The 18847-nt window shown below is 39.2% G+C and overlaps 2 protein-coding genes across 4 annotated transcripts in view; one reads left to right on the top strand and one right to left on the bottom strand.

Moving 5' to 3' along the window:
• Positions 1-2059: 2059 nt before the first annotated feature.
• LOC136241874 (uncharacterized) lies at positions 2060-14985 on the bottom strand. Of its 3 annotated transcripts, none has more exons than XM_066033258.1 (8): positions 14289-14985; positions 3366-3463; positions 3210-3318; positions 3073-3096; positions 2896-2988; positions 2737-2842; positions 2384-2678; positions 2060-2232 (listed from the first exon to the last, which is right to left on the bottom strand). In XM_066033258.1, exons 3-8 carry the CDS (start codon positions 3210-3212, stop codon positions 2208-2210), a joined length of 546 nt encoding a protein of 181 aa, XP_065889330.1. In that variant the 5' UTR covers positions 3213-3318; positions 3366-3463; positions 14289-14985; the 3' UTR covers positions 2060-2207. The 3 variants fall into 3 exon arrangements, with proteins under 3 accessions (XP_065889330.1, XP_065889331.1, XP_065889329.1); XM_066033259.1 differs by lacking the exon at positions 14289-14985 and adding an exon at positions 6812-7065 and having other exon boundaries at positions 2060-2319; XM_066033257.1 differs by lacking the exon at positions 14289-14985 and adding an exon at positions 6812-7065.
• LOC136241871 (uncharacterized) overlaps positions 14378-18847 on the top strand; it is a 45043-nt gene continuing 40573 nt past the window's right edge. The window contains exons 1-2 of the mRNA XM_066033255.1: positions 14378-14858; positions 18422-18467. The gene's annotated coding sequence lies outside the window, so the exon portion shown is untranslated. The remainder of the gene's footprint in view (positions 14859-18421; positions 18468-18847) is intronic.

Below are 18847 nucleotides of genomic sequence, written 5' to 3'. Positions count from 1 at the left end.
AAGGTGGCAGCCAAGAAATGGCTGTGATGGTAAGTTAATGGCAAAAATTTTAATTACGACAATTCAGGTGAATTTGGTGTTGAATCCTAGTAGAGGAGGCAACACAAATTCACCTGAATTGTCATTATTAAAAGTTTTGCTATTAACCTACCATCACAGCCATTTCTTGGCCGCCACCTTGGATTTCACATCTTTTTTCACAATAGCCTTTTTGGGGGCCACACTCTTTTTACAACTTGGCTGTTTTGGATTAGATATAATATGCTACGTACATAGTATATACTACCTATAACGGAATCAATCACCATGCCAACAAAGTGACAGGATATCTATGAATGGTGACAGATGGGTGTATCCATTCACTGGACTGGACTACTCAAATGGACTCAAATAAAATTTGATCAAACACCTTTTTCAACCCCTAAAAGCGGTTAGCCACATGATCATTATACTTTGTATACCACACACTCAGGGTTCTCAGTGTCTTGCATTTTATGCCCCTGGAGCTAGGCACATAGCTACAGCTAACTGTAGTCTAGTTTTAGTATTGTTCATAATCAATAGGTTGAAGATGCAGCTTTACCTGCCTGTTAGTTAGTGTGCCGGTTGTATTGGGAAGTATTTCTCTTACTAACCGAACACTACACACTTGTGCATTACTAACCAAGGAGCTGCATGGCCAATCTAATACACAAACTGCTGAAAGGTTAGGCAATGCCACATTATTTTCAGGTGTAAAACTGACTCAATGTATGTCAATGTGTGCTATTTTACAAAAGAAGGCTAGAAAAGACTGACAGATGCATTTAGCAGTGTTAACAGTGCACAGTGCTTGTATAATTTTTATATAGCAGTAGGCAAATTGTTTTTGATAATAATCTGCACTGTATATGAAATGTGGAATGCTTCTCAATTATGGTTTATAGTTGTATAATGAACCGCAGGAATTGAACAAACTATCCTATTTGTGACTAACTGAATTAAGTATATTACTTTATTCAATGAACTAAGATAATACAAACAAGTAAATGCACTCACATAAATATGTAATATAAACAGGAGATTCTTCAACTAGCCCAAAAGTTACCATCCATTTGAACTACTTATAATAGCAGCAGACATCAACTAAATGATGATCACATTGCATGAATGATGGTGTAACAATTATTATGTAACATACACAATAGCTCAGTGCAGTACACAACATGATGGTGCATATACAGATTTTATATACAAGAATATTATGGTACTTGAAATTGTGCATATTGTATGCACATAATGATAAAGTGGTTAATATGATATGTTTTCATTATACAATATTGCTTTGTGTTGCAGTGCTACTGTATGCTGTGATCAACATACTCTCCAAAAGGCATTGACTGGTCACCATGATGCAAAGTGGGAGATGTAGGAGTCCCTGTGGAATTGTATGAAGTAGTTTTATCAATGGGATACTACAAGAAGTATAACCTCCATCAGGAGGTGGGATGGGACTATCACCGAAACATGAAGTAGAGTAGACACCAGTATCCACACTCACTGCAACAGGTGGCATGCCATCATTGTCTTCTGACTGTTTAGCCATGGAGTCATCTGTATAGTCCTGTAGAACAGTCGCCATTTGATTTTGATGATCTTTGTGTGACATTGATGCAGTTCTATAGTCAATGTTGCAACCTTCAATGGGTGTTGGAGGGGAAAATTTATCATAGTTTAGATGTTCATTATGTTTGTTGTCAGCATTGGCTACTTGAAAATCATCACCACTTATAGTTGAACTATTTACACTGTAACGATTATCACTCATATTAAAGACAACACTTTCCGAAAGATATGGGGCTTCACTAGTTAAAATTTCAAATTATTTTGGTTAGTCGCATAGTTACTAAACTATAAACAGCTATAATGCGAAACCTGATTTTCACACATGGCATCATATGTTTAGCACTATCTGGTTTATGTGGTTGAGACAGCATTATGTTATGGGTGTTTTTCACTGCCATAACACTGATATACCTCATGACAGCAGTAGTATTTTTTATAATTTTATAGTCAGTCGTTTAAATACAGTTTTGTACATCTACATGAACTATAAATAAGCAAGAAGTACGTAAATACAAAAGTTATAACTTCACAATGGTTCTTGTACAAAATTGAGGAAAGTTTGTCAACAATCACCATAGCCACTTGATTCATCTGAGTCATGTTCACTTGGCTGTAGTAGCATTAACACTATTGAAGAACAGAGATACTTACAGTAGTTCAGGTTATGCTTCTTTATCTTAGTATTAAACCAGTCAGTTACAGTTTGTACCAATTCTATTAATATGTATTTAAGGAATATATTAATTACATATGTGACATATGACTTTACTATTATTACCTTGAGTTGTATTTCCAATGTATTGAATTGACAAAAGTATTTGAAAATGTATTACTTGAGTATGATTCATACTGCACTTTCACTGTATCATTTGACCACACGTACACATCCACACTGGCAAAGTGTACTGACTCTATTGAAATTTGGTCAACGTGTTTATCAATTGTTTCATATACTTTATAGGAATGGATGACAACTACCGAACAAGGTTTAACAGTTGGATCGGTTGGTTGCAAAGATGGTTGTGCATATGTGCTGTTGCTTGCATTGGTAGCTTCTGTCCCATCAGTATTTGCTGGATAAAAAAAGAAGAGAACTAATGCACTAAGTTATAGGCTGTCACAGGAGCTTACATCTGTTGCATTTTGGGCAGTAGATTGTTATTTCTTCTATTGGATCATCAGCCGTGCATTCTCTTACTGGAGGACATGGCAATTTCTCACAATGTGTTGTTCCATTCTAAATATGGAAATTTAAATAAAATTTTGGTATGTGAATACATTTTTTTATACTTTGCAAGTGCAGTTGGAACAGTTCAGAACACCAAACTTGGGGATTCCATACATCACCATCTTGGTAGGTGATCCCATTCTCTTCACATGTTGCTACAAAACAAAATGCATTTTCTGGTTAGACAAACGAATTAGAGACATGATTAAATTATGGGTGTTGATAATGAATATGAGTACCTTGCTCCAAGTTGACACTGTTTTCTGTAAGGAAACACAAAAGAAAGTTACTTGGGTCTTTTTAGACTTAGAGTATAATATTATGCAAATATATATATTGCTTGCAATTGGTTCATTAGGAGTAAGTTTGAGCTTACCATCTGCACATCTTGGACAGCATTTCCTTTCCTCTATTACGATTTGGTCAAGGTTGCACTTTAGTTGGGGACAGGCTTGAAATATTCTGCTGCAAACCAATTCTCCAAGCTAAAATTATACTGCAAACATTAAACACATTAATTTGGTTCTCTTACACAACAATGGCAAACTTCACATGGATCAGAACTATTGGAAGGAACCATGGACAATTCTTCATATGCTTCACCATCAACCAAACATCCAAGTGTAGTCTCTGTTGATAGACACCAATAAGTAGTGAACATGCATACAGAGCTAGAGGTTTGTTCAACAATGGACATGTGGTGGGTATTGTCTTGTCACTAATTGCTTGTACAGCTGCCAATCAGAGGGATTTTACTTCATTTGGCCTGATGAAGCCCCTTAGGAATACTATTATTTTATTAGTCGGAGTGGTAGCTATAGCAGCAGCAGCTGACAACAATTAGTTCACTGCAAATTCACTTTCATTACAGGTAACCACATTTGTGCATGCTACCAGCAATGTACTTGCAAAGAAATAAGTGAACCTTATATAACTTCATGTCATGAATTAAAGCTACAAAGTTTAATCATTTGTTTACCTGTTTCATCACAGCTCTTAACAGCTCTAATTGAACAGTCATTTGATACTTCATGTTAATAGACACCCAGATAATTGACTCTGCTCAAACTTATGTGATGAAGTACATTTTTTTTGCTGCTATCCATATACATGTTTTGCATATATCTTTACTATAACTTTATAGGCTTCTGGGCGCATGTGTTGCTAGTACAATTAATAATCTGTTTGATGAGAATGATGCATGGGAGAAGCTGGGGTGGCTGCTATTGTGGTAAATACTGTAATTACAGAACTGACCGTTCGTTGCCAACTTGTCGAGTTACACATCAGCAGAGACCTAAATTTCCTACTTAGTAAATGGCCGAGTTTTGAAAAATTCAACTACTTTAAACCTATTAGGGATCTAGATTATTTCTTGAATAATAAATCCGAACACTGTCACAATTTAAACAACGATACGCTATAGTTTTGGAACTCCCTACACATGAATTTTTTAATAAGACAGTCTGATTATGACAAGGCATAACTATACATCATTTGCAGACTTGGAAGGAGTCCTTTAGTTAAAAGATTACTCCTCACTAGCTAGACAAATTGTGCCAACTCACAATGCCAGAGTAACTGAACTTTACTACTGAGAGTCCAATGGGTCTCCAAACTATAGTGAATTAGTAATTACTTGTGACAGTCATACTCCCCGTATACGGACAGTTTATCATTGTAGCTAATCTAATTAAGTCTATTTAATTAGTTGATTGAAAAATGTGAGAGGGTATATACCTATGTTGAAAACTCTCAGTGCCCTTCTTATAACAATGGAAATAAATAAGCCTCTGTGTTGATAGCGTATTTTACTTGTATGGGGGTAGCAATTGTTGGACACTCCTCACGTGAACACACACACACATACACACAAAATCTGAAGAAAAAAAATTCGTCCGCCACGTAATATTGATTTTATTATTATTATTATTTTTTTTATTTCCCCGGGCTGGATGGACTGCCCTTGCCTACCACCCCCAGCACAAAGAAAGCACGTGCTGGACAATTGAATAAAAAGGACCAGATTGCTGAAAGTTTAAAAGTCCCTGTGCTCATCAATGCGGCCCATCTCAGGAGAGGCATCAGAGGAGCGATGCAAGATGGACCTACTTCCACGTATGCACATTGTAGCTGACCGAAGTAGAGAAAAAGACAATGTGCATCGGATAAAAGCCAGAGTCTGACTGTAACTAGTAGAGCCGCGATGGTCCACCAAGGGTTTTACTCTTTTCAACACCTTTCATAACCCTTACGTAATATTAAGCTCAAAAGCATCCAGACTGCCTACTGTAGTTGTTGCTCTCTCTCTTCGACTTTAGGGCACGCATCTAGTAGTTGCCGCGAGTAGTCGACTTTAGGGGATGCGTCCAGTAGTTGCCGCGAGTAGTAGACTTTAGGGGAAGCGTCCAGTTAGTCTCGCGTGGCCAGACCGCTTTTTCTCCCACGGTGCTTATCGATTGGAAATTATAAGCGCCAGTTGCCACGAGTAGTAGACTTTAGGGGAAGCGTCTATAGTAGTGTTAGCGTTAGAGTTCAGCTTTGGTTTCTTCTTCACCTTTAGGGTTAGGTTCTTCTTACTATATACAGCTTATTTCATTAGTCACATTTATAAGATACAAAAGAAGGGAATCAAGGGAGCTAGCAGCGGTAGCATAATCGGTAGAACACTGGACCATCACACTGGGATCCTGGGTTCGATCCCCCTTCAATATTGCACTTTTTTCCGCCTTTTTAGTTCACCGTTTTTTGTCTAAGTTCTGTAGGGTTATGAAATAGGGTGAAAAGAGTGATACCCGGTCAGCCAAACGACGGTAAAAAACTATTGCCTCCCTTCCCATACCTCCGGTGGTCGCAAACACAAGGGGAGTGAAGGAGGCCCGCTCAACCTCTCCGACACGGTCACCATACTCACGTTTCTTCTGTGCCTCGTGACGTCGATACAAAGAGGGGACATGGGGGTTGCAGTAGCTCGGTTCATTAGGATGAAACACCCTTACGTCAATGATCTCCCCAATAAGTGGCTGTAAAGGTGGCTCAAGGGACATGTCCTGGAAAGCCACTCTGCAGTGATGTTTCGCAAAGCATTGTGGCGAACAAATGTGAGGCCCCCATGTCTGCAAATCATAGCATGATCCGCAGAAAATGGGACCCCACAAACACAGTGACTGGGTATGTTCAGGAGCTTCCAGCCGTATCTAAGATGCAAGGCATCCCAAAATTCTTGCTTCATCAGATGGAATCCCTGCTCTGCTAAAGGCAATGCTGTCAGCCAGGCAGAAGCACCCGGTTCACTGTTCAGGTCTAAAACTCTTTGGGATTGTGATGAAAGATTAGATTTGATCGTAGAAGCCCTCCCCCTCAAAGTAGAGCGACGATCCTGATGAATCTGAGCCTTGATAGAACTAACGTTGGGTAGAGGGGCTAGTAGATTCTGAGCAACAATCAAAGATCTCAGAGAGTGTGTGATTTTGATAGATGCAGTAAACTGAGAATCAGCAATGTCTACAGGGTTGACAATACCCAAGCCACCTAGGCGGCAGGGTAGAGAGAGCACATCACGCTCTAAGGCAGAACAAGCACCATGGCCAGTGAGGGCAAGGATCAGCTTCAAATGGATGGCATCCTCTAGAGGCTGAAACAGGGGCCCGACATTGGGGATGGTCCTCATGATGTATACCCACCGGCCTATCATCCCATGAGTGAATGGAATATTGATGGTGCATTATTGAACGTAATATTGATTGGAGGAGTTCTTGGAATAAAAAGGTTAAATTAAAGTTTAGAATAGACTGTAGTAAATAGCACACAGACAGTAACGTTCGCACTGCTGGCGTCTATTTTGAGTCCCCAACTTGTTAGATTTCAAGGCTTGCCCTCACGTGATTACACTGGTTGCGAAGGCAACCTTTCGGCCTCCAACCATTGGTAACAATTATTTAAAGTCCACGACCCTCATTGGCTACACAATACACTCACTTAGTTACACTTTAAAATACGCTGATTTAGTTGCTTCTCTTTCGCTGCGACTACACAGGACCGACTAACTTCAGTAGCCGGTGACTTCCGTATTCTCCGTAAAAGGTACAGTAGACAGTAGATCTTCATTTATTTAATACAAAACTTTCCTTCTCTTTAGCACCACCAAACGTTCTTTCGAGACTAATTGAACTTTTGGAAAACCGCTTGGCTAGTCCCACGAAGTACTACTGAATAATGTACGCACGCCGCCATTTAAGTAGCTAGCTACGTATAAAAGGTAAAAAAAAATTTTAATGAATAAAATAAAATTAACAAAACACTTCCCCCCCCCCCCCCCCCCTGATAATACACAGTATCTCACCAGTTAAGACAAAACGAAGTTAGTCAGCACAGCAGTTATATTACTAAAGGAAAAGTATAACATGCCATGAGGTACATGCAGTGTAAGAAAAAACTTTATTTGTACCCACTCCAACATTTACACACAGCTCCATACAATCTGTTTCTTATTTTCCACCCTAAGAACGTTGTCACCTGATGAAGCAATAGAAGCAGAAATGCATTGTGACTGCTATAAAGTTCTTTGCTACCTGACTATTGACAATACCATTGTCAGAGTCTACAGGAATTCTAACTGTCTTTACAGATCTAGAGTTCCTCTTTTGTCTTCGATTTACTCTCTGTACCAATATAATATAATATAAACAAGTTTATTTGCATATAAACTAACTTTTGATATTTTATTTCCATAAGTAGAAACTACGAGGACTTGTAGCTATGCCTCCAGTCTCCTGGATGAGTTCACCGATGTGATCACAAAGACACCATCTAAACTGAAACCTCGGCAGTCATTCTCCAAGGATACTGAATATACCTTGGGTCTGTAACCATTTAATCAGGTAGAGTCGATGCTGCTAAACCATATTATTCAAATATGGATGTTGTCTTTAATGATAGATTCTAAGATTCTGCAAATAGGCGAGGCCAAACTAATAATAGGACAGTAACTGCTAGTATTATAGCAAACTCCCTCATCAGTGGCGGATCTATAGGAATTTATAAAGGGGGTTTCCAGTTTAGAAGGTAGACATATCCACTGCCGGGGTATAGGAGGTGGAAGGATGCTACATTTGGGGGTACCCAAAATTTATGGTGGTAGTAGTAAGTGTGCGAAGCACACCAAGCATGCTTCGAGCATGCTAATTCCAGGGGTCTAGGAGCATGCCCCCCAGGAAAATTTAGAAAATTAGGTGTCAGGAGGAGGCATTTTCGGCGGTTTTAGCTGTCAATCAAATACTAGTACTATTTTTAATACATGCTTGATGTTGTATTAGGGTGACTGCTCTATTGGGATGACTGCTCTATTAGAGTATTTCGATCGTGATTGACAAGTTTCTGGAAGTTCATGACGATTATTGCGCAGCACCACTGAGTGTGCGAAGAAGCACATTCACCGTGTGCACTGATGTGCTGGGGGACATGTCCCCAGCAAATTTTAGAAATTTAGATGCTCTGAGACTGCATTTGGCAACAATTTCAGTGTGAAAAATAAATAGTTACGAAGTCTATTTACGGAGTGTTGAGCACGCACACCGCTTATTATAGGCGCACGCCGCAATAATTAATTAAACTAGACAAATGCTAAAAGCATTGTGGGGCGAGCCTGATCAATTGATGTTGATACTGACATTTGCCGGCCTGTATGAAGTAGCAGAAGTACCAGTACATGTAGGAATAAAATCAAAGTACTGTCCTGCAAATTTACCTTGATTCTCTTTCTTCAGCAGTTTCGGTCCGTCTTGTTGTCCTAGCCTGCTCTCTTCTTGTCCTGAGGCTCTCTTCTATTTCTGACTGACTCTGCTGTAATCTTATAGTAGTACATCTATTCCTATCATACTCTCTGCGCCTAGCCAATCTATACAAAATGGTTGAGTAATTCTACTAGAGTTGTAAAGTGATTATATTAAACCTTTCATCTCTTTGTTCAGGTGTTTCTGTCTGTCTGCGAATTCGGTCGCGCTCTCTCCTTCTTCGTAGCCTCTCTTCTCGTGCTTCATCAGTCTCCACATTACTTGCCATGTGGCACAATCTGCACACGTGGTAGCATGGACTGGTAAATTCTTGTTCGCTATCCGTATACGTGACGCTCGTACATACCTTGGACCGCTACATTCTCGTTTGCCATCCGTGTTTGTGACGCTCGTACATACGTTCTACCGTTACATTCTCGTTCATCATCGTAAACGTGACGCTCGTACATACGATGATCGCCGCATTTGATCGTTCACTATGTCCGTATACTTGACGCTCGTACACACGGGTTTCACCAGCTAGTGTGGGGCTCGCTCAGGCTCGCCCCAAATACTCGACTGTTGCATATTCACTTTTCAAAGGGGGTTTCCGTGGAAACCTTGAAATCCCCCTAAATCCGCCACTGCTCGTATGTACTGGAGTTATTAGAGCTTTCTTCCAGTGCTTGGGTAGTAAGCTCTAATAACTCCAGTATATAAAAAGTGCTTATTTACAGGTTTTTGCATTTGAATTTGGCGACTTTGCAATTGAATTCGTCCCGTTTGCAATTGAGTTCGTCGCCTTTGCAATTGAATTAGTCCCGTTTGCAATTGAATTCGTCGGCTTTGCAACTGAATTCGTTCCGTTTGCAATTGAATTCGTCGCTTTTGCAGTTAAATTCGTCCGTAAGTAACAAGAATGGAAGCTGGAGAAAACATGTAGCAGCTGCTACAAGAACTTGTTCAAGTGCAACACTTGAGTAGTAAACAACTCTTTATAAGGCAACAATTCTTCCGCTACAGCCTCTCCAGCAACATTCCTAACTCTACTACGCCATTTGCGATGGGTGTGGTCACTCGCGAGCAAGCAAATTATTTTTTCCCCGGTTAGATGTAATGCCCTTTCCTACCACCCCCAGCACAAGAGGCAAACGTGCTGGACAAGAACTGAAAAGCGGGACATCTAAAAGTCCCTAGGGCCCTTTATTAGGCCCATTTCCGGGGAAGCATCTGGTGATCTAAACGAGAGGGAGCGGCTTCCACGGATGCACATCGTCGCTGACCTCAACAAGGAGAAAGACAGGGTACAGCGAATCCACGCCAAAGTACTTATACTGTACGATAAAGCACCACGTTTGGAAAGGAGCTCAGCAAGCCGGCGATAAAATGTGATGGCTTCCCTCCCCATGCCCCCATTTGTGGCAAACACCAATGGAGTAAGGGATGCAAACTCCACCTCACGGACACGGTCACCATACTCCCTCTTCTTCTGCATCTCATGACGCCTATACACAGATGCGATGGTATCGAAATATTGCGGTAGCTTTGTGCGTTTGGGTGAAAAACCCTTACATCGAAAAAGGCACGCTAATTAACTTGTCAATCGCACTCAAGTCAAGAACTACCGTCCAATCTCTTTACTGAGTAACACATCTAAAGTACTAGAAAGAATAATATGTAACAAAATTACTAATCATATTGTATGTCAGATTAATCCAGCTCAGTTTGGTTTCTTACAAAACAGATCAACAGTTCAGCAACTTCTATCTTTTCTATCAAATGCTTTTAATGATCGCAATCAGCTTGATGTCATTTACTTAGACATTAGCAAGGCTTTCAACACAGTCTCCCACCCACATCTTCTCACCAAACTTTCGTCCTTTAACATAGGAGGTGAAGTTTGGTTGTGGTTTCAAGCCTACATTACCAATAGAAGACAATATGTATCTTTTAACAACAGAAATTCCTGTTTACTTCCAGTGGAATCTGGAGTACCTCAAGGCAGTATGTTGGGTCCCCTATTATTTATCACATACATGAATAACATTCCAGATTCAGTGTTCTACAGTATTATCTATTTGTTTGCTGATGACATCAAATGCTTTAAACGTATAATAGTACAAAATGACATGGATCTCTTGCAAAGTGATATCAACTGTCTGTTCAATTAGAGCTCAACAACCCACCTGTCATTTCATCCTTCTAAAAGTTGCCACTTGTCGTTCAATTTTGTGAAATCCTTTGAAATCCGTGAAATCTTTGGAAATTTGTTCAAGATTTTGAAATTCGTACTCCTTTTTTATGAGTTAGTGACCCCTCGACCTGTCGTTTAACCAGGAATTTCCAACATCTTACACAATAAATGGAACCACTATCAATTCACTTCCAATACACAAGGATCTTGGAGTTTTAATTAGCGATAATCTAGAATGGAGTCCCCATCAAGATTTTGTCCTTACCAAAGCCTACAAAACACTAGGTCTTATCCGAAGAACTTTTAGCCAATCAGTTTCATCCTCAGTGAAAGTCAAACTGTACATCTCACTAGTAAGATCTCAAATCATGTATTGCTCACTAGTCTGGCGTCCTCACCTTATGAAGGACATTACTAAGATCGAACAACTAAATGTATATATTAGAAATATCCGACATTATGTTTTTTATTAACAGCATCAAGAGCCCCACCTCAAGTTTTAATATCAATTCCTATGTATCATTTTCAAACAGCGGAACAAGATCCTCTGCTCTAAAACTTAGGCACATTACATCTTTCACCAACAGACAACATCACTTTTATTTTAATCGTATATGCAGACTATGGAACTCTTTACCAATCATTAACATGAATTTATCAACTTTTACCATCAAAAATCAAATAAAATCGTTCCTTTGTAAACATTTCATTGACAAATTCAACCCCACTGATTCTCAAAAACTGCATTATCTATGCCCCTGTGGCTCCTGTATAAACAACTCCTTCATGAACTTTGAACATCTCTAGTCCTGATCACTAGTCAAGTAATTTTCAACCTGTAACTGCAAATTATGTAATTTATAATTTATGTTAGGTGTAATTTGTAAGTTAAGTAATTATAAGTTTACTTAAAGTGTAATTATAAGTAATGTAGTTTGGGTACTGGCACAGGATGCCAGTATTCCATCAGCGTAACAACTCTTACGTTATCTATGTCAACATGTCAATTCTCCTGTACATCATTGTTGTTTACACTGTAAAATTTAAATAAATAAATAATGCAAACGCGACGAATTCTATCGCAAAACCGCAGTGGTGTAGTCAGACTTTTCGCCATGCCTGGGCAATGGGTGGGCAAGCCATTTCCTATGCAGCACACGTACACATGCCCATCTTCACATGGACATCAATATAACATTTTTAAAATGCATTATGTATCATCCTACACTACTGTATGCAAGATGACTAATATCAACCTAATAGAAGCGAACGCCTAGCTAGCTATTGGCCTTCTAACATATTACATACATCTATAGCTACATGTGTCTTAATACCAGACTACAAAGATTCTTGAATTAATGCACCTATCAATGTTATCCCCCCACCTACCCCCTCCCGGGCGTAGTGGGGGAAATGGTGGGGATTTGACTTTTTGAAAAATCAAATTCTCCACCCATGGGGGAACGACTAGTGGTCAAATCTCCATGTAGTATGGCTGTAAGGTACTTTAGAAAACAGGTCAATTCCTTTAGCTTGCAAGTTAAAACAGACGCCTAAAATTTCGAGCGGTCAAATGCCCCAATAGTGGGGCAAAGTTTCAGATCAAATCAGGTCAAAATCCCCCACTAATCCCCTAGTGAGCCCGGGAGGGGGGTAGTGGGGCTTAACATTGATAGGTGCATAAAGCACAAGGTGCTCTATCACGTGATGACTATGCTCTGCCACTACAGTTGTTAGCCTAGAAAAGTGGAAACAAAAAGAAAAGAATTGCTGACTGAACAAGTACTCCATACCGTTTGAACTGAGCAGTATCCACACGGATAGATGGGTGCTAATTTCACAAATACCTCTAGACTGCTTTACCTCCCGAGTTTTGACCACACCAATAGCTACCGTGATCACTTAATCCAAATATAAACCGTCCCGCCCACTATAGTGAAACCAATTCTTTGTCCTTCACTCCTTGCCACAATGCTGCGCGGTTTTTTGCAATCACGTGATCTTGCTTCTATTTATTGCCTCCTCTATTTGTGCACAATCAAGTTACTCGTAGGGAAAATCCCTTGGATAACCCCATCTCTGTTTAGCCAAAAAGAAGGAAACATCGGCGAAAATGGCACGGTGAGTGTTGTATAAGTTGTGCTATACTTATTCTTGTACAGTAATAATTTTAGCAAAATCTCGAGCTATCCAGCCCACATCTTTATAATTACTCTAGGAGCTGATGGTGGGGCAAAGAAGTCTGATGCCCAGGCAATGCCCTGGCTTGCCCGGGTTTGGCTACGCCACTGCAAAACCGATGAATTCAACTGCAAAACCGACGAGTTCAATTGCAAAACCGACGAATTCAATTGCAAACGGGACGAATTCTATTGCAAAACCGACGAAATCAATTGCAAACGGGACGAATTCAATCGCAAAGGCGACGAATTCAATTGCAAAAACTTGTAAAAAGTCTATATTAAGCACTATATCTGTTGTTTGCCTGCTAAACAACCAACTTAGTATGCCTGGTGAATGTGGCAAACTATAGCTAGTCATATGGCAGACCGATTTGGGTAGAAGGTTTAAGTAGGCTGACGGCTTAGTTTCATGTCCACAGGTCATCAGAATGTTCCAGTATGGACACCATTGGTGGTTCCTGTGGGCAATTCAGTGCATGGGTAGCTAAGCAAAATTGAAATGCAGGGGCGTAGGGACGGGGGTTCAGGAACCCTCCTGTAAAATTTAGACTTCTGCAAGCAGGATCCTAACACACCATTTAGTGTGGCAGGACAAAATGAGTGAGCAATATAATGGCACAGCACAACAATTGATAAAACTTACATTCATCTCTCAGGGAAGGATTTACAGAGGTAACACGAGCTCTTTTCAAAACTTGTTAAAAAGGTCGATATACTCTAATAGAGCAGTCAGGTATATACTCTAATAGAGCAGTCAGGTATACTCTAATAGAACATGCATGTAAATATCCATGTCCATATGAAGTTTTTTAGACATTCCAACATTAAAATAATGCAAAACTTAGCATGACCTTATACTGCTATAGCTTTGGTGTGCAGTGTTTAAAGATATAGAGCTCCAGTAATTTATCACTTGTGTTATGTAAAATGAATTCATGCTATGCATATTTGCATAGTTATATTGTTTTGATTGTCATTTGTATCAGTGGATTCATGGCTCCTATACCACAGTGAGACATAACTATCACTTACAGATTACTATATGTGTCTCTATGTGTTATTAGTATTAGTATTTGTGTTACAGGTAAAGAAGGCTCAAGGAGCCTGTAAAGCCTGATCTGTACAAAAAGAATTTAACAAATTTGCAACTACATAGCAAAAACTTATACACAATAATAGTTAACTAACTAGACAGATGCAAACAGCATCGTGGGGCGAGCCTGATGACTTTGAAGTATTGATGGCAGTGCAAACTACTATAGACCTTACGAGTTGTATGAATAGTTCATATTGCTCATGGATTTTACCTGTATCAGTACAAGCTTGATGCTTTTATTGATAAGTCAACTGTAGGATCTTTGTGGGGAGGGCAGTGCATTTCTAGTTCTTTCAATTCTCGTCTGCTCCGCTGTCATCCCTGCTCTTCGCCGTCTCATATACTCCCTGTCTCTACACCTTCTTCTTTCCGCATCCTCAGGGGTTTCTCTATCTCTTCTGCGCCTGTACTGCTCTCTCCTGCGTCGAAGGCGTTCATCTGCATCCATTGCACGTGGCTGGGCAGTAACGAGGGCAGTAATCTACGCCGGTAAATGCCGTGATATGGTCCATTACACATCGCCAAATATGGGAAAGCAGTAATCTAGGCCGGTAAATCCCGTGATATGGTCCATTACACATCGCCAAATATGGGAAAGAAGTAATCTACGTTGGTAAATCCCGTGATATGGTCCATTACACATCGCCAAATATGGGAAAGCAGTAATCTAGGCCGGTAATTCTCGTGATGTGGTCCATTACACATCGCCAAATATGGGAAGGCAGTAATCTACGCCGTTGATTTATCATTATATGAATCATTTCGCTGGAGCAAGTGTAAGGTATCCGCTTTATATCGTAATTTATTGTCGTATTACGGGTCCATTACACATTGACTCCGTTTCTTATCGTAATTTTTTGTAAACGGGTCCATTACACCGTTGACTCGCTAGTGTGGGGCTCGCTCAGGCTCGCCCCAATTAATAATCATACAATAAATTAGACCAGCCACTGTTGAGAAAATTTTTAAAATCATTAAGTGTGGGTGCATTAACTATGTGATTAGGTAAACTGTTCCAGTCATTGATGGCTCGTACAGTGAAAAAAGTAGATCTCACTCTTGATGTTGCTTGAGGTTTAAATAACAATAACTTGTAATTATGACCCCTAGTTGTTGATGAAGTGGCAGTAGTAAACAAATCTGATGTATCTAGACTGAAATGGCTGTGTGATAGCTGATAGAACATTATCATATCACCGTTATGCTGTCTGTTTCCACTAGGTGACTTTATCTAGTACTACCTTCATCCCAGGGGCACTTAATGCATCATAATTAATGTACTTTTTGCATAAAATATAGTAAAATATTGAAAGTCTCTCAGCGGCTGGGGGCTGTGCCACCAGACCCCTGCTTCTAGTAACTCAATACTGCTGCTGGAACCCCCCTTCAAAAAATCCTGGCTACGCCCCTGAAATGTATATTAATATACTACAATCATTCTTTTCTTGAAACTGATGCACTGACTAAATGTGCTGAACGAAGTGCTGAATGATGAATTATCATGGCTGGGTAGCTAAAAGAGGAGTGTAGCTATGTATAAAACAATGGTACTAATACTTAATAATAAAGTAGCAATAATCATCCCTAGTAATTGAATGGATAGCTAGCTAGGAAATAATGAATGCTATACATAAGGATGTATCACTGCATATAGTACAGTAGTGGGAACAGAGATGGCTCATGTACAATTTGAATGCTTGAATTATGTGATGACACATTGTCAATGTTCTCACCACAGATACCAATAGTTCTCAACATGTGTGCTCCCTAATATTCACAGTCTATGGTATATTCTCCATGCAGTGGCTGTATTATAACAGTCTCGTTCACACATTTTTCTTATGCTGGCATAATTAAGTATCTCCTAAATCTATCCTCCTTAGGCACTTGGGATAATAATTTATATAGTATCACATTTCTGACCCCCTAATTCATAGACTTTCATTGGGTCCATAGCAGGAAAGTGACTAAAAATAATAAGCACTTCATAACTGTATACAATTTTCATGGTTATGATTACCTGCAACCTAACCAAATTCTCTATTTTTTGTCATTGGGTTGACAAGAAAAAGAACTGGGAACACCATATACATAGCATTTTAATTTGTTCTGGTTACTCACGGATTTGGGAAATCTACTGTGTGGTATCCAATTGCTATTAAAGACTAGTTGGTTGGCAAAAACTGCACATGATGGCTTTGCAATGGCTTTATAGTCAAAGCCATCATGTGCGGTTCTCACCAATCAACAAGTACGTACCTTACTGCATTCACCAAACCTTTTCCTTCCAGACCAATGTTGAAAGAAGACTATGCTGGATCTGGATGTGTGGGACTACTTTTTTTATCGGCTAGCTTTGATCTGCACTGGGTGTTGATAGGTTTACCATAATGACCTCATATGCTTTCTTGCAAGAATTATCAGTTACTTTACCCCCTAATGTATACTACAGCAACACCACAACATTCATACTGTCTCCTCTACCCCTGTATGTCAAGTTAGGCATTGCCACTTGAGTGTATGAAAAACCAAAGTTATCAAAGCCATGCCAACACAGTTGTAGGCTCACCAGTGCGTAAATCCACTATATAAACAACAGCAACACTGTCAACAATTTTATGAGTAGTTTTATATATTTGTACCTATACTCTGGCTGGATATAGCATGTTTTGATCCTGACTATAATATGTTATTATAAGTAGTTTATGCATTCACTTGAACTTTCCACTAGTAATGTTTTGCATGTTTACTTTTATACTGTATGTAGTATGGTTAACTTGACATTGCTGATAATTGAAAGATGGTAAATGCATGAGAAAGTGTAACATCTAATGTGTGAACCCTTTCAATTTGCAACCAGGTGCTATTCTATCAAACATTTAGTATAATCCGACTGTTGTGTTAGAGAGTATTTGTATTGTTGAACAGAAAAATCTAACAATGCTTCAAAGAACCAACCTGTATCGGACTTGACAGCTAGGTTGTTTCAGAATCTGTTCCCTTCTTGTTTTCCTAGCTCTGTTATTATCCTAACTATATACACTTAATCAAAGTTCATAAAACCGAGGAATAACTCAGTCACTCTGAGGCCAAGCTGAGGATGAATGTCATTAATAACCAAGGAATTCTATGATTGCTGTAGTATATCTAGCTTCTATCTATGGCTTCATAAAGGGCTTCAATGATAAGCATAAAATTGTTGATGCTTTATTACCTAAATGCATCATACTGTATTTGCTAAACACTTCTTTTCATGTCAAAGGTGTAGAATTAAAAATATCTCCTAAAGGGATCCCACTGGTGATATAGTTTTGTTTTTCTTTTACCAAGAAATTGTATATGGGTACTGTACCTTTAATCTATGCTTTCAAAAGGTTCAATTTTGTTGATATATAGTATCCTGGTATTCACATTGTTTATGGCATATAAGGACTCTATAGGAAAATACAGTATGTTGCACAGTAACGTGGGCATTGACACTAATGGGATTCTCATACATAATTCTGTGTACCCATGCTCCACCTCATGCACACAATGTATTTTAGAAGCTCATCAAAATCTTCGAATTAAGTTACAGACAGATGTTGTCAAAAGCTCGTAAATTGGTGGTGCGCAAGCTACTGGGGAGCAATGTTGTAAGGCTTCCCATTATATTGGTGCAGACTATTGGTGCCATTTTAATAACAGTCTCTACAAAAACAACTTTAACCATAATGGCAGCCTTTCTAGTTGCTGGCTTCATATTGACCGCATGGCAGGACAGATGTCACATAAGTTTGAACGTGTGTTTAGCATTTGGTTTTGTTCACATGCAGTGCTGCTGACCCTATACAGGTGTATATAGTCACATCCTTTCACTATATGTGACTCCGTCCGCAAAAAGGGGTCTCATAGCCTTTTCAATTTGCATGTACTTGGCTACCTGTCACTTGACTTGTGAATGTGGTATCACCCTGAAATTTGGTCCCCTTATACACCTAACCTTGGTGTAATATGATGGTCATAGGTTGAAAACATGAGGAGTTATGATTAGTCAAACTCAACAGTTTGGAAAGGCTATAATATCCATTTTTGTAGACCAGGTTACATATGTCGTAGGGCTAAAAGATTTAATATCACTATATACATAAGTAGCTATTAGACATGAGTGGTGTTATGCTTGACTTATAATGCATTAAGTCTTGTTATTGCATGAAGTTTGGTCAATATGGCAACTGAAAATGTGTAACATAGTCTGTTACATGAGACATGTACCAATGCTGATTACTAATTCAAAACTTATTGTCATACATACATCCCACATAACAGAAACATAATTTACAACTTGGCTATTTCATCTGATAGGACAACTATCACGTGGTTGGCCTGTACAAAATATTCCCTTATTAAGGTATGTATCTATGTGATGTTGCATTAACTATAATAATGTCTGCATGCTTTATACAATAAGAATGCTGTTAGCCCACTAGTTAGATTTCTCTCATAAGCTACTATAGCTACTTGTACTTGTATTTGTGTAGCAATGGCGGATCCAGCATGGGACATTTGGGGAAAATACCCCCCCTCCTTTCCTCTGCAGATGGGCCATGCTATTTTGATTGAACTACTAAACCTTGTCAGGCCAAAATCAATTTATGACTCATGAAAAATATGCACATCACCATCATTTGTTGCAAACTGACTCACCTGAAACCAAAGTCAAACCAACTAGCAAGCAATGTCACTCATCACCTTTCGGGCATACTAAGTGCCTCTAAAAATAATTATCAT

The sequence above is a fragment of the Dysidea avara genome, chromosome 12 (genome assembly GCF_963678975.1).
Source record: "Dysidea avara chromosome 12, odDysAvar1.4, whole genome shotgun sequence".
Lineage (NCBI taxonomy): Eukaryota > Metazoa > Porifera > Demospongiae > Dictyoceratida > Dysideidae > Dysidea > Dysidea avara.
The sequence above is the reverse complement of the archived record's forward strand: the minus strand, read 5'-3'. Positions and strand labels throughout refer to the sequence as shown.